Source organism: Nansenia antarctica (genome assembly GCF_963989245.1).
Source record: "Nansenia antarctica genome assembly, chromosome: 1".
Lineage (NCBI taxonomy): Eukaryota > Metazoa > Chordata > Actinopteri > Argentiniformes > Microstomatidae > Nansenia > Nansenia antarctica.
In genome coordinates this window covers 44,579,131-44,595,778 of record NC_137674.1, presented here as the reverse complement: position 1 = coordinate 44,595,778, position 16,648 = coordinate 44,579,131, and the positions used below count along the sequence as shown (strand labels likewise).

Genomic DNA, 16,648 nt, shown 5'->3' with positions numbered 1-16,648 from the left:
CTAGCAACCACCAACCTGACGGGCAAAAAGTATCATAGCAACATCGCTCAACATGGCTGCCTACTATTTAGACCACCTCACTCATGAAGAACTATCAAGATACACGACGGTGATAGGAGTGGAGGATCGACTCCAATCAAATAGTGTTGGATTCCCTGTCTTCTACTCTATCCGGACACGTTGGAATTATTTTCCTAACCCCCGGAGAATCAAAGTTATTGACCTGCAAAGGGTGCCTCCTTGACCGGCTTTTCCCGTGAATAACACCGGTTATGGAGGTGGTACAAACATAAGACTATTATTGCTAAATTCACCATCAGTATACGGTCATTTTGAGCCCTTAACCACCGCGCTGACACCCCGAGAAGATATACTTTTAATATGAAACTCGATCAACCGGGCGTTCACCGGCTGCTGGACGAAACTCCCAACTCCCGCTGTCAGCGAGGCGAGGGAATATTTATATCCGGGAATTCGCTCCTTGCTGTGTCCACGGTGATAGGAGTGGAGGATCGACTCCATTCAAATAGTGTTGGATTCCCTGTCTTCTACTCTATCCGGACACGTTGGAATTATTTTCCTAACCCACGGGAAATCAAAGTTATTAACCCGCAAAAAGTGGGTTTTGCCCGTGGGTTTTGCCCGCAAAAAGTGCCTTTTGCCCGTCAGGTGGGCGTTTCCACTATGCTGTGACGTCACATGAAAGCTATGAATACAGGAACGACCCGGGACTGTAGGAGGAGTTACGTGTCATAAGATTCCCCCTGCTATACAGATCAGCGGGGGGAAATGCGATAAGAATTATGTCAAAATGCAGCACTGTCGTGCACAGATCAGCCTTACAACATGTAACGTTAAGTGCCTGTTACTTGCCGCTTTCAGTTCTAGTAGACTAGTTTAGATCTCACAACCAGGGAAATGCCAACATGAAATGCCGACATGATTCTATTTTTTATTTCTCCTGACACGTTGAGCACTGTGCTTTTTTTTGTTGGTGAACTACCGTAATAAGCATAAAAAAGTTCAGCTGTTCAAAAAGTGCAACTTCTCTGCTTTCAGAAACTGTTTGATTTTTTTAGATTGGGCATATAGTTCATGAATTACGATAGTTTGAAGGAACGCTGTAAAATCCTGTCTGCGCCGACAGCTCCGGTTTCGGAGCAAGACGCGAATCTATCGGCATTAGTCAAATACATGCCCACATCCAGTCATCCGCTCACTGCTCTCCATCAAAAATGGCACATCCATCAATAATATTACATAATAACAACTGCTCTGATTAGATTGCTTAGATTGTTTAATACATCAACGGGGGGAAAAGCGAGATGAACTCGCGAGTATCATGCTTCCTCCATTGAACGGAAAGTCCTATCTATTCCATTCAAAGTGTTTTAGCCTTCCCCCTTTCCACTGGTAATAAGGAATTGGCAAGAATAGATCGATATAAATAGATCAACATAATGCAGCACTATCATGCACAGATCAGCCTTAAAACATGTAATGTTAGATATATAACGGAGCGATGTATTTCTACGGAAAGGCTGACTGACGCGGGGCTCATACAATCTCCGCGTTTGTTATACGATTTGTTATACGAGTGCTCCGGTGTCTTGCTGGTAGTCAAATATATGTATGTATATATACAGCATATGGATGTTACGTGCCTGTTACCTGCCGCTTTCAGTTTTAATAGTTTAGATCTCGCAACCAGGGAAACGCTGACATGTGTTAAAGGGAGCAAGACACGAATCTACCGGCATTTGACTGCCGCTGGACTGAGGAACAGCATAGGCACAGGACATCGCCATAATAGCGATTTTTTTGTTATGCTTGTTGTAAATAAAAGTTCTATGATGCATTGAAATGACATTAAGCTAAGAGAATACGATGGTTAGCATAATTGTTCTCATCTTTATTAATAAGTTATTACAGAAACAGTAAGTGACATTTTCCGAGAGCGAAATCTGTTGTGGTATTTAAAGATGGCGGTTAGCGAAGAAATCTATGAACATGGGATGACGATTTCCATTGACCAATCAACAGTGTGCAGTGTCACACGTCACACGCAGCCTGGCAAAAAGTACCTTTGGTCCCTTTCGCTACCCATCCCGAACAAGAACTAAAACCGGCACGGGTACCAGAAATGGCATGGGTACTTTTGGCAGTGGAGAAAGGCTAAAGACCAGGGCCCGGGTCGGCCCTGTAGTGGAAAAGCGCCAATACAGTACTTATCTGTCCTCTCCATGAATATGTTTTAGAAGGTCTTTTTCAGTATACAGCAAATTAATGTTCAAGTTTCCATTCAGAGAGTCTTTGGGAGCTGTGGCTTCCAGTAAACAACTATTCTATTTCACCTGGGGGATGTTGTTGCTCTTTCCCTGCAAGTTTTTCTTTCTGTTGATTATTGCTGTTGTATTTGATTCTTACTTGAACAGTATTGAATGAACAATAATAAATTATTCATTTGATTTATCCCGATTAATGTAACACTGGTGTGATCAAGTGGTTTTCAAGTGAAAAAGTTGATTCCGACACACTCCTCAATGTTTTTCAGACTGGGCCTCGTTGCACTTTTCTTTCATGTAGAATACAATACATTAAAATGAAGGCCTTTATAGCTTACCTGAAATACATTCAGAACCTGTAATACTGTAGATAACAAAATATGATCTCTGAGACGGGAATAGAGACAAAGAGAGCAATACTACAGGGTTGCTCTGCGCTGCACAATAAATACATAAGATGTGAGAAAATGTTAGGTATATGAATATACACTCTGAGAACAAATGGTTTGTTGGGGTTGTTAATGGCACCATTGAGGTGCAACAAAGTTATTTATATAATAATTTCATCAAGGTGGTGCTTTTTGGATCTCTTACACCAGAAATGTGATATTTGGAAGTGTTTTGCCTATCTCATTCCATGCAATGCCCCTGTTTGAAGTTGGGATGTCACATGAGCACAGATCTAATACATGAGAACAAACATCACAGGTCGATGTGTTTACAGATCGATGTGTTAGTGAGATATTACAACATACATTTTTAAAAATCACAATTCCCCGCAATTCCCCAGCACATTTGCTACATTACTCCTTCCTGTTCTTAGGAAATTGTGCGTACTTGTGAATTTCCATTCTTTACATTGGATTATCTCATCAACCGATGTACCTGTGTTGTTGGTTTGTGTTTGATTCTATCAAATGTAACAATCTAACAATCTAACAAATCTAACAATGTCCTCATGTCCATGCATGTTTTTTCTTGGGGTGGTTGATCAGACACACATTGGTGAGAAGTCTATTGGTGCAGTCCTTCACATACAATTACAATTGTCGCGCAAGGCCATTCACTTTTGAAGTATCTTGAGATTTTTAATTTTAGGATATGTTTTGGTCTGCCAATGTCAAATTGACTGGACTCTTCCTGAAGCTAGCTACTACTTCCTTTAGCTACAAATAACATATCTACAAAATAGAACCATTTAATATACATCTTTAGAAATAATAATTTAAAAAAACATTTAGAGAACCCCATATGGTTATTTCATATAAAATGGTTCTATATATCACTTCTGGGGTGCCTTATAAGAATCAAAGAAAGGAACCTTTTTTGGTCCCATATACTGTAGAACTGTTAGAGTGTACTGTTTAGAAATGACCAAGTGAAATCCTCCCACCTGTTGCTCTTGCCTTACAGATGTCCAGAGTGACGTCGTGGGGGGGCATCACTTGGTGCCACTGATTGATGACCGCAGGTCCCACAGGAAGTAGCCCAGCCACCATGAAGGAGTGTTTTCTGACCCCCGAGTGGTATCCGGGAAAACAAGAGCGACTCCAGTCAGGGAGCATGTGTACTTGGAGGCCATCTTAATGTTTGGATATGCCGAGTCACTGGAGACTTTTCTGGGGCAAAGGAAGTTAGGAAGCCTTATAAAATAAAGCTCAGAAACTCCTGAGTCTTTCCAGATACTTGGTCAAAATGCCTGCATATGAGAGAATATTAAAGTGATCGATCTCCAAAATTCTAGTTTGTCAGATGTTCTCAGGTCTCACAGGTGGTCTCATGTCAAGATGAGTTCATGTGTCAAACCATCTAAAATGATTAGACAGTGTCTAAATCTCCCAATTGGTTAAAGTTCTGTCACTGGATATACATAACAAATAGTACGGATTATAGACACACCTTGACATTGTACCATATTTTATGTCTGAAAACATCTCACCTGAATTTCGCTAATAACTAAACTGTAAATTGCAGTAATACTGAGTGAAAACATACATTTCTTGGAATTACGTAAAATAAATCATGGCCTGATTTTAATCTTATAAAAACCAGGAACATTAAGAGGGAATTCCACTCAAAGAAATCAAAGGAGTAAAGCTCACTTTGAATGTACTGCCGCCCATTACATTAAAAGGTAACAACCTAAACAGAAGTCTAACCTTTAAGTAGCAGTAAGTGTGCTCTCTGGCACTAGGATGACTGTGTCTGAACAGCTGCTTGATGTCACGACAGTATGTGACCACAACAGGTACGTAGAAGACAGAATGTCTTATGGAAGCTATTAAACACCATGAGGCAAGTTAATATTAAACATATTATATATTATGTACAGTGCGATCATCGTACTACGTCCTAAGATGTGTAGAATTGTAGGTATTATATCACCTATAGCTTTCCTTAGACCTGCACTCTGACATTACTCTGGCGTTAGCTTTTGGCAATGCCAATGCCAAGATTGGCGGAGATTTACAGTCAGGTGGATTTACAATGATACCTGCGAATCTGTGGAAAACCACTATTGCCCTGTGTTTACAAGGCTGCTCTACAGATCTTCAACTATCACAATATGAAGTACAATGGTTATGGTATCTTAACCAAACAACTCGGCCATCAGGTGTTGTAAATTAGGTCATTAGGTCAAATTAGGTCGAAATTATGGACATTGTCACACACGTCTGTGTGTGCGTGTGTGTGTGTGTGTGTGTGTGTGTGTGTGTGTGTGTGTGTGTGTGTGTGTGTGTGTGTGTGTGTGTGTGTGTGTGTGTGTGTTAGCTATATAAATAGACAAAGGGCAAACTAGGCAACATCAATTCATCATATATTATGTGTTCAAACCTCAAATCATTTCTGGAAAAAAAACATGGGGCAACATGCATGATCATCAGGCAATTCAAAATTGAAGGGTAATCGATGGTCAATCGTGATGGCAAATTGTCTTTTACAAGTAACACAACCTGCACAAACTGTATTTCACACATGAACTCCATGTAATTGAATTATTAGCCTATTATGTTTGGTGTATTCACCACATTAATCGTTTGTCCTTAGAGTGAAAGCATGCTCGTCGTTAAACTATTGCTGCTGCACCTGCTGGCTATACAGAGATAGCCAAGAAGTAAGCACTTTATTCTATCATTGTCCTAATTAAAGCATTTTCCGCTTGGGAAATAGCCTATTAATGCAACTATGTTCAATAACATGGTTATTCAGAAAATGCCTTGATAGGCCTTGAGGCTATTAAAACGATGTATTCCTTTTGCGTTAGTATCCCGATGTTTTAGAAAATCATTATTTTCATTTCAGGTAAAACACAATTTAACTTTGAAGTGCATTTCATAAGCCATAGTTTCTTTTTCATGTTTAAGTAGGCCATACGTTAAATCTTACAGTGAGACACTTGGTAGGGAGGGACTGGATGGAAAGATCGATAACCTCACCTGAAGATAGATCTAGCCTATTGCTGGCTATAGACTCATACGCGGAGCACATGCTAGAAGCACTTTGAGCAACTGAAATCATGGACATGTTCCGATAATGTCACTGCAAGGATAAGAAGAGTCAGACATTTCTGTCACTGTAGCGCTTCGATATCAACCGGCAGCTACATCGACAGGTAGGCGGAAGTCCTTTCTGTAATAAAGTCCACTGCCTTTTGTTATCGTTACGACTGTAGAGCGAATTATGCTATAGCTTGCACAAATGATTGTTTAAAATCCTCAACATATTGCAATGTACACTCTGTGTGTGTGTGTGTGTGTGTGTGTGTGTGTGTGTGTGTGTGTGTGTGTGTGTGTGTGTGTGTGTGTGTGTGTGTGTGTGTGTGCGCGTGTGCGTGTGTGTGCGCGTGTGCGTGTGTGTGTGTGTGTGTGTGTGTGTGTGTGTGTGTGTGTGTGTGTGTGCGTGCGTGCGTGTGCGTGTGTGTGTCCAGATCGTATACCTTGTTCCAGTATAGAAAACCCAACCTCTATTGCAGAAGATACCATTATTTGGTTGGCTATTTGCCTCGTGCCAAGTATCCAGGATCTGAGATAGCATCACTAGAGGCGCCGAACAGTAGGCTAAGCTTCATTAGAACAAAAGCATGCTAGGGAAATATATCACCCACAGGTTGATCCACCAGTGTATCCTTGATTTGATCCAGTCCTAAATCTAATTCTAATGTCAACGATCTTATAGCAGCGGGCCTAGGATAAAGAGCAAATGAAAATGAATTTTGTTAAATGAAGTTGCTAACAAAGCCTTTATTTAGAATATTTACAATGGATTTATAAAAAATATATAATTAAAGCTTTTGCAAATATTTAACAATTTTCACCACTTTCACATCGTTTCGTTTTATTTCTGTAGGAACCAGATTTGATACCAATCAAAACAAATATAACTTATGGCGTGTACAGGATAAACCCATTATCAATGTGACCCCTTAGACTATGGCAAACGTTTACGAAACATTGATGACATAACATTATTCCATTAGAATCCTGCAGTCTTTTACATAAATATACATGAAGTATTTCAATGAAAATATTATAAAACCACACACGTCGACGCATGAGGACAGAAGGCTCCACTATGGTGTACAAGTTTACATTCATAAGGCCACAGACCGACTGCTTCGATGATGGTAGGCTACTTTGTATGCGTTAGAGAAGCAATACGGGCGATTCCAATAGAAACACAACTTGGCAAACAAATCATAAATAGTGCTTGAACTTACTGTTCGACATCTTGAAATGCGTTCAATTACACTAGGGTCTGCGGCTCTTTACATTGAGTGAGTCCTTTGGTTTTGCGGATGCAGAGAGTCCTGCAGCGTTATGAGGATGAGGTAGAGAGTCCGTGTGCACTGCTGCTCAACGCTGCCTCGTGCTGCTGCTGCTGCTGCTGCTGCTGGTGGTGGAGCTGCTGCTTGCTTAGGGGACTGGAGGGCTTTCTGTCTCCTGCACAAAACAAACAGCAGACGTTTATTTAGCACACAAGCCATCATTCTTTACTTCAGCAAAACTATGTTCACAGAAAACCCGATTTGCTTTAGCAGTATGTACAAGTAAACGGTTAAATATTGTCTAATAATGAAATGTTAATCTTAGGCTTAAACTTAATGATGATTATCATAATAATAATTCGATAATAATAATTATAATAATCGTAATTATAGTAATAATCGTAATATTATTAATAATCATCATATGTTTTGTTCCGGTTTTACAGCCTATAGATATTTAGTCATGTAGGTGTGAGAGTTATAAAGGTATTATAGACCTGCGATGTGGGCTTCTGTATCTTAATCATCAACGCAAGATTATGAAAACAGCAATACACTAAAATGCACAGATTTAGAAATAGACAGAATTCAATATCTGGCGCTGTTTTTGTGTGGCGCAGATGTGTCAAAAGCGAGTTGAAATAAACAGTTTGTGAAATATCATCATATCATTTCTGCATGCAATTTTTGTCAATCCAAATATTATTTGACTTCACACTAAACTATCATTTCTAAATGTGGTTATAAAATCTCTCTTATCTTATCTTAACTCCTATCATGTTAGGCTATAATGGCCGACATTTATCTAAAGCCTGCAGAGATAGGCCTACTACATAATTATTCGTTTCAATGACGTATAACTCACAAGCCAATGTCTATGTAGATATGGCATTTACGATCGATAAGTTGGGGACCACTTTGAAATGTTTAAAATGCCATTAATCACCGATTATCTGTTTATCAACTATAATAGTAATGCAACTCGTGATTATTAGATACCAAATATGTGTCCAAAACGCTTGCAAAAAGTTATAATTATGGTGGGCTTAGAAAGTGACATAAATAAATGATAGCTCGCGAGATAGATCTAGTATATGTTCTTCATATAGTATGTGTGATGCAGTCTAGCCCCCCAACCTACAAGGTAAATACACTCAAGAATGAACACGTTTGACGTTTACACCCTATTATTAAACTTGAAAAAACATTTGGGGGGTTTCCTATAGGAGTTTAAGGGAACATGGAGGGAAACAAGTCAGCTGTCAATAATTTACCAATTTACCAAAATTATGTTATCGCACTCTCGATCAGAATGGAACATTATCAGACAGAATCTGGTCTACCTTCTCGCGATGGATGTTTGAACGCCATTGAAGAGTGGATGTCTCCCGCGTGCATCGTCATTCCGCTGTTTGGATGGGACAAACTCGAGGCCTGGGACTGCCAATGGTGCCCAGGGGTGACGTAGCTACCTGCTGGCCCACTATAAACGCCATACTGGTTTGATGGAGAGTATGCACAAGCTGGGACATAACTCGATAATGTTGACGAGGGCTACAAGCAAACAGACAAACACGCAGAACATAGATCAATTTTAGTTTCCCCCATATGAAACATCAACAACTATAACACATCGTTGTAACGAAATTGTAACGACAGTGTCATATCTTACAAATCGATATGATATCCTGTTTAACTGATGTATATGTCAAGATAGACACCTAACGGGTTACTGGTAGGCCTAGTGGACATTTCAACACACATGCAGCGAGCCTAGGCTATACGCTACAGGCCTTAGCAGCCATAGGATTTTTTAATAAAATAAAATAAATACATCGTTTTTACCTGTGCATATTTTATGTCCGAATCAATGGCTGATTTGTCAATTCCGTTGACTGTATGAGCCGAGGGAAACGTCGCTCTGTTGACGCCACTCCAGTCTTCCATTTTCTGTGGATATCCCTCTGCTGCTGCAATGGCTGATCAGGAAACACATACGAATTCAGTTCAGACCCATAATAAAGTAATATTAAAAAATACGTTTACGAAAACTACATGCAGATTAAATATACATTTTATATACAATATCCATTTGTTTGTATTAGCCAAGATGATCAAAAGTAGAGCCCCAATCTACAAACGTGTTGAGGGTATATTACCTCTATAATATCATTCATAATATTCTACTAAATTGAATATAAGTGTATGCAATCTTCCATTTCTGAATGTTTTTGTCATTACATAATACCACACAATACCACACACCAATACCACTCAAAGTATTTACCAATTAGGTCTAATAGCCAAAATTCAATTTATTTTTTTATTTTGTGGAATTGGAAAATGAAGGAAAAGGAATATATTATTAACAAAATAACTAGGAACATGTAACACTCCATAAGACAAACATTTCAGAATAACAGCAGTATCACAATATTTTTATTTTATTTTAAATCATAGGGTGTTCTTTTTTATACAACAATTTCAGTGGAACGTCTCAAATTGTCGATTTGCATGATGTTTGTTAAAGTGTTTAGTGATTCCCAGTAGCCATAATATGGCCTTCTAACCTGAAGGCCTAATGGCAGGTATCTAACCTGGTGAACACGAAGCACAGCTATTAATAAGAGGGAGTTAATAAACAAACTGGGAACAATGATGTAAGCAGGGTGTTGCCATGCAGGCTATGTACGATTTGCCACTCGTTGTTTTCTTGGGACGAGACCAATGCCTAAAATGATACACAATAATAACGGACACATAGTTTATGTTTCGTGTCACACCTGGTCGAATGTTAAATAATTAATCATTTTAAATGATCTATAAACTGCATATTAAAACTGGGATAGGCCAAGTCTTTGAGCAATTTGAACATTTATTGGAAAATGGTTAGAAATATATCCATAGATCTAGTATAGCCTACCATCTAGCTAGTACCATGGAGGCCTAAATTAATCACATAAGAAATTAGATAGGACACCATTTCATGTTTAACTACGCACCTGCAGGATCCATGAAGGCCCTTATACCCAGAATGTTGGTGACCGTGTGCGCCGACGGCCAGCCTCTGGATATGCTGACATGCCCGGGAGGGCTGCCCATTTTGGTCCCAGTGGGTGACATGTTGGGGTATGAATAGGGGTATATATGGTTGTAAGAGAGCCCGGCCTGTGTGGGACCTTGCTTGCTGTTCTCATACTGGTTCGGCTGGGAGAGATTTCCAATCTTGTTCCGTAAAATCCGACTGATCGAACTGACAGAGGGGACATTGTATTTGTCACAAACTGCATCTGCGAGAAGCCGGTCCCGGATTTCCCAAGCAAAGATTCCCGGGTCACCTTGTTTGTATTCCCTTATGTTTTTCACCACGTTCGGTGTGGTAACCCGTGGTTTGCTTCCCCCAATGGCACCGGGCAAAATGGAACCCGTTTCGTTATACCGAGCTAAAATCTTGCTCACACAGCCGTGAGAGACTCGAAGTTGCCTACTGATATCACAGGGTCGGATTCCAAGCTGCGCCAATTCCACTATTCTCAGTCGGATGGCGTTGGGTAGGGGTCGTCCGTTGACGAATACGCCACCCAACTGGTTCACCTCGCCATAGGTTTGCTCTGCATAGAAAATAGATGGAATACATTGTTTATCAACTGTATGCTTTCATAAAAGCTGATTAAACAAGCGCACACAATCTGTTCATGAAAAATGGCGAGCTATAATGTTAACATTTTACCATTCACATGTCAGAGCACTTTACATTAATCTTTATGGCATTTAAAGTAGGCCTACATAAATTGTGTTGTATCTGTGATGCATCAATTAACGTTGTATTAATCAGTAAACGATTACGAATGCGTTGATTACGAATGCATTGGCATATACTGAAAGTAGCCTACATGCATGCCCTGTAAAGTTTCTTTCCATTCCTTCATGTGTGTCAACTGAATGTGTCCACATTATCTAAACCCCCAAATCAACGTTATGGTTATATCTGACGACGTTATGCAGGCGTGTTAAGCATGGTTCTGCTCCCCTAAGTTTTCTGCCACTGAAGCATGCAGATGTTAACGCAAGCTTACCCATTTGCCTGTGGTTCGAGATGCTTTGAAATAGTTGCCCCTCAATGGCTGAACGCGTTGGTACTCCCTTCTGAACGAAGGAAGCAAGAGCTGAACAAGAAAAAATAGAGACTTCTGAGAAATCTCCTCCCGATGTGCTATTCCCTCTTCGGTCAGAGTTCTGTGAGAGAAACTACTTGGTACAATGGCACCGAAGTGATCTTCATACGATAAAGGCACATTTGAGTTATCCCGGAGGTTGAAGTTTGCTGGGATTAATTTGACGCGTCCTCCACGTCAATCTTCCCAGTTACGCTGAGGCTCTGGTTTGATTCCATTGGTCGTCCCACCCTGGATAGGCTGTTACATACATATGCACCATCCGGTTGGAGAAATTCAACCTCTCTGAGCATTTTACATAAGGGAAGTGACAAAGGGAAAACGTTTCAGCCTTATGGTATAGAAAAGAGGTATGGATTGAGCATTAAAACATGGGAGAGATTCATTCAATTGAGGTGAGCTTGTAGGTTTGCTTGGACATCAAATAGACACAGAATGTACACTTTGTGACATTTGGCACAAACATATGATGTACTGTATATCTATATCACCAATTACAATCAATTGTATTCGTCTAATACCGTTAAGTATGATTCATATCACTTTGATGTACTATTTGAGCAGACCTACTATAAATCTCATAATTGAATTAGACATTAGCTGAGATCAATTGCAGGCCATGCATGATCAGTTATAGACTGTCCATTCAGAAGTTAGAAATGTGTCATTATGGGGGTTCTTCTGATGAAAAAACGTTTTTTTACACAATGATTAGGCTATATTTGATTAATAAAACAAATATACAATCTGACATAGGCTATTTCTTCACGTTGATTAATTACACCCTGTCATGCAGACAATTTCACAACACTTTTGCTTGGTGTTAATTGGAATGTTAATTGGAATACATAGATTTGTAATGTAACCAATTATACTCCCTCCCCGTTCGTTATCGCTTAATTAGAGCTGAGGATGCGCATGACGTATTCCACAGAAGCAGAGCGGACATACAGGTCTCAGAATTCTACAATTGTCACATAAAGTTTCGATTACAACCAAGATATTCACTAACTGGTAGTGGTACGTTTTTACACGTCCATCCTTAGCATCAAACATAGCATAGTGCTCATGTAATCGATACCTTTGTGGATAGCCATGGTCCCAGACTATAAGGTATTGACTGAATTCCAGAGGCTAGCATTATCACAGCATGTTTTCGGTGTTTCCTGTGGAAGTTAAGAAGGTACCGTTTATAAGCTCGCAAAATGTCACTTGTAAAACTTAACAGTCGCCCCAACGGTAACAAGGTGCAGTGTCACTATCCCCTCTCTCCCGGTCAGTTCACAACTGTTCTTGAAGTGCGAGACACATGGAACACATCAGGTCGGGTCAGAGCAGCAACCTTGGATGGAGGCGAAATAAGATGAGTAGAAATTAAATATAGGCTTTATGCCTACAGTTGTTGATATCATGGTGGTCCTCATCATCATTGCAGATGTTGCTTTAAGTTCGAGATGAGACATGAGCTTCAATCTAAAATCCAACTATTCTTATCGTGATAAGCTTAGTGTCTCGTCTAAATCTGAAGTGGCATCTAATCGGTTTAATTTGTTTCCTTTAGGCCTGCCTGTTCTGAGGAACTATTTGATGAAGTTGTTTCTCTGAATTCCAAGGAGTGAAAGGTAGAACACAAAGTTTCCCTCATCTGGACAGCATAGGAATGACATGTTCCCTGGATCCAAGCTCCATGTAATTTTAACAGATTCTAACATACTGTACACGACTGAGTCAAAAGAGGACCAGGGGACACAATCATATCGCGATGTATCAGGTATAGGCATGTGTTGTTGTTGTTGTTGTTGTTGCTATTTTTTTGGTTTTTGACTAACGTTCTAACAAAAGGATATACTTCAAATTAGCACCTTACAAATTAATATTTACAAAGCTTTGACTCGAGCTTTGACTTTGACCATTTTAATTTTGGGAGAAAATCTAGGTCAACGGTAAAAAAATGTAAACTGATTTAACTGGTTTTGTCATGGATACTCTGCAAAGTTTGTAAGCAACGTGTCTAAATTGTTCTATGATCTACCGACTACATTCATATAAATTGGAATTTTAAATAACATGATGAACTAGGCTATAGTTAGGTGTCAAAGTGTGTTGTGTTTTATAAGGGGAGACGGCGTTTTTGTTGTAGCCATGAATTATGTTTTACATTTTTAATTATTATTATTTTGTATAGTTTGTGTGTGAGCAATACTTTTTTAATGAAATATTTAGGCGTAGGCCTGTGAAAATGAAAAATACAGATACAAATCCAAATGTAATTTGGATTAATTTGGAGGCAATCCAGGGAATTAAATAATAAATAAATACCGTATTATCGAAACATCATAATTTCTTATATAGTTATAGTTTAATAGCCTAGATTCTGTCAAGTGGATGACCAATTAGGCCGATAGGCTATCACCACTTTGGAGAAAGCTATATCTAAATCCCATTTCTGTCTATCAATATCAGTAGGTCCTTTGATTTAATTAACTGATATTTATACATAACTTCATAAAGCTAGTTTTGCAGCATTATTAGTAACAGCTAAACTGTGCAAACACTATATAATATCCAAGAATAGCAAACGTGTTTGTTTGTATATATATATATATACAGTATATATTGTTGTTGTTTTTGTTTAAATAAATAAATAAATAATAGTATCTTGAAAGGTGAGGTTTCTTGACAGGGAATAGCCACATATCTCGTCTAATGATGCAGCATGTACCGTATGAATCATTCTGTAATTGTAATTGTAATAAAGTTTCTAAATGTCCATAAAACTCGACTAATCATATGCTATTGTTTAAATAGTGACCCCACAATCAACTGCAGTCTGTGTAAACCATATTGCATGCATTTGTGCTCCTTTTTCAAAGTGGGTAGTTGTATTGAAGTGTGCCTCTGCAAAAGTCACGTGACAAAACCAAACAAATACCAAACAAGTTATGTGGTTCACCAAAAGACCGTTGTGAAACGGTGTGAGCATTTGCATGACGTTACATTTAGGTTCTGACGCTTATATGCTCAGTTTGTATCCATCCAGTTATATATATATATACATATATATATATATATATGTATATATACATATATATATATATATATATATATATGTGTGTGTGTGTGTGTGTGTGTGTGTGTGTGTGTGTGTGTGTGTGTGTGTGTGTGTGTGTGTGTGTGTGTGCGCGTGCGTGTGTGTGTGTGTGTGTGTGTGTGTGTGTGTGTGTGAGTGTCCGTGCGTGCGTGCGTGCGTGTGTGTGTGTGTGTGTGTGTGTGTGTGTGTGTGTCACAGCAGGCCTTACCTCATGTTTGATTTTCAGGAGGAGTTTGCATCATCCACACATGCTCCAATAGTTATTAATAATAATTAATGACATTATGGCATTATTCCAACACACGGGCCTAATCCCTGGAGTTACCTTGGCAGCGACTCTTCGTGTGGTTAATGTGTCAGCCTACACATCATTAGACTCTCACCTTGGTCTTGTTGAGAGAGAACTGTCGGTGAAACTTTAAGCCAAAACATGGGAAGATATATGGCCGCATATTTGAGAGGTGTGAAGCGTTTTTCTCATAGTGAATTTGTAGACCGTGCGATCAAAACCTAGCCCTATTCTGGTGATACAGACTTAATACGTTATCAGCGGAATAGACAGTTCATATTCCAATTGCAGTGAAAATCAAGTATGCTGTTGCTCCATATTCTGCAGTTTTTATTTCGTTGTGTTTATTTCGTAACGTTTGTGAATATATTGTGAATAAGGCTTAACATTTGCCGATGTGCCATCGAACTGATAGATTGTGATTATCTTATCTTTAGAATGATAGATAGGCCCAGCTAAAATTATAATTGAGAATAGCCCTAAATTAGAGCAGCTCGTTAATTCTGTATTACATTTTCGATTAGGTTTTGTTTAGAAACGCATTATTTCCCTATAACGATTTATATAGCCTTCATGTTACATGTAGGCTATTAATAATATTTCTTTCGTTAACTGTCATACACATGCATTGAAAGTTATAAATTGTTTTTAAATGTTTCGCCATTGTGTAGCCTATGGTGTTTTTTCACCGTAGGTGCAGTATATCCCTCGTGTTTGTCTGAGCCACGTCAGTTGTTTTAACTTATTTGAACACCGTTGAAGTTTGCAGGTGCAGTGACCCCAATCGGTCAATATTGATCTTGGTCTCAGGTGTCATTAGAGGATTCCTCTCTAAGAGTGCATGATCTTAATCGTGTTTCATGACGGACTTTAGACGTTTGATTTTCTTCACAGTCCGGACACATAAGTGCCCGTCGTCGTCTAAATTAGTTTCTATTGTGGGTTCTAAAGGGCAACGAATAGCGGGCGGATTTAAGCAAGAATTGTCTGAAGTATCGGAAAAAATACACATTTATTTACAAGAACGTCACATTAGAATGCGTGTGTGTGTGTGTGTGTGTGTGTGTGTGTGTGTGTGTGTGTGTGTGTGTGTGAGAGAGAGAGAGAGAGAGAGAGAGATGGAGAGAGAGAGAGAGAGAGAGAGAGAGAGAGATGGAGAGAGAGAGGGAGGGAGGGAGAGAGAGAGCGCGCGTGCCTGCATGGAGGTGTGTTTGTTCGATATAATATATTTTTCTTGGCGTGAGAAATTTAGGAGAACCATTCTGTACAAATTATTCAATTTAAATTCTGAATATCATAATCCTATACATATTAGGCTACACTGATATTGGGATTATGCGTCATATAGCGTACACTCCCCGGTTATTGTCAGCCTACACTCACCGCTTTTTAGAAACGTGAACGTGAAATAGTTGTCCCCATGCATTTGCTCTCAAAACGTTGAAAAAGCAGATGCATATGATATATTTTCTATGGTTTCAATTAGCTTTTTTCAAATGGATGGGCCATGGTATTTTATTGAAGACCTGTTGTGCCTCCGGTTTTGATTTAGTGTTTGTGAGCTTTGTGATCTCATAGCTCAGTATGGAAATTATTAGACAGGGTCCAGATTGTGCATTTATTACACTAGGATCAACATGGGGCAAAGAGTATAAAACCAAGTGTAGTGTGTGTGACAATTCACATCATTTCAATAAGTCCATAGATCTGAACTATAGGAGAGAGTATAAGGGTGTAGTGTGTCAGTGCCTGAGACTCTCCTCCATTAGGCCTACCTGAGCTTGTTGACCGCCCCCTCCACACACACCTTTTCTGTATTGCTGTATTTCCTCCTGAGCTGATGCATAACAGATTCATATGAATTACAAGACATTTGTTTTCCTTTGAACTACACAAATTCACATTGCGCGAACAATGATGTCATCATATTCATGTAATATTGCTGTTTTTGCGTTAGACCTATTCTGTCTGAAAACAATAATAATCTAGCATCTATAAAATGAAGAAAGACCAACTGTTTCAGGAGGTCCTGTCAGGTTTAGA

General features: G+C 39.2%; 1 protein-coding gene across 1 annotated transcript; it reads right to left on the bottom strand.

The window, feature by feature from the left end:
• Window positions 1-7,100: 7,100 nt before the first annotated feature.
• On the bottom strand, window positions 7,101-12,322 carry pax1a (paired box 1a; the record flags this gene model as incomplete). Its single annotated transcript, XM_080523170.1, has 5 exons — window positions 7,101-7,225; window positions 8,394-8,604; window positions 8,896-9,029; window positions 10,053-10,661; window positions 12,307-12,322. 5 exons carry the CDS (start codon window positions 12,320-12,322, stop codon window positions 7,101-7,103), a joined length of 1,095 nt encoding a protein of 364 aa, XP_080379296.1.
• Window positions 12,323-16,648: the final 4,326 nt, after the last annotated feature.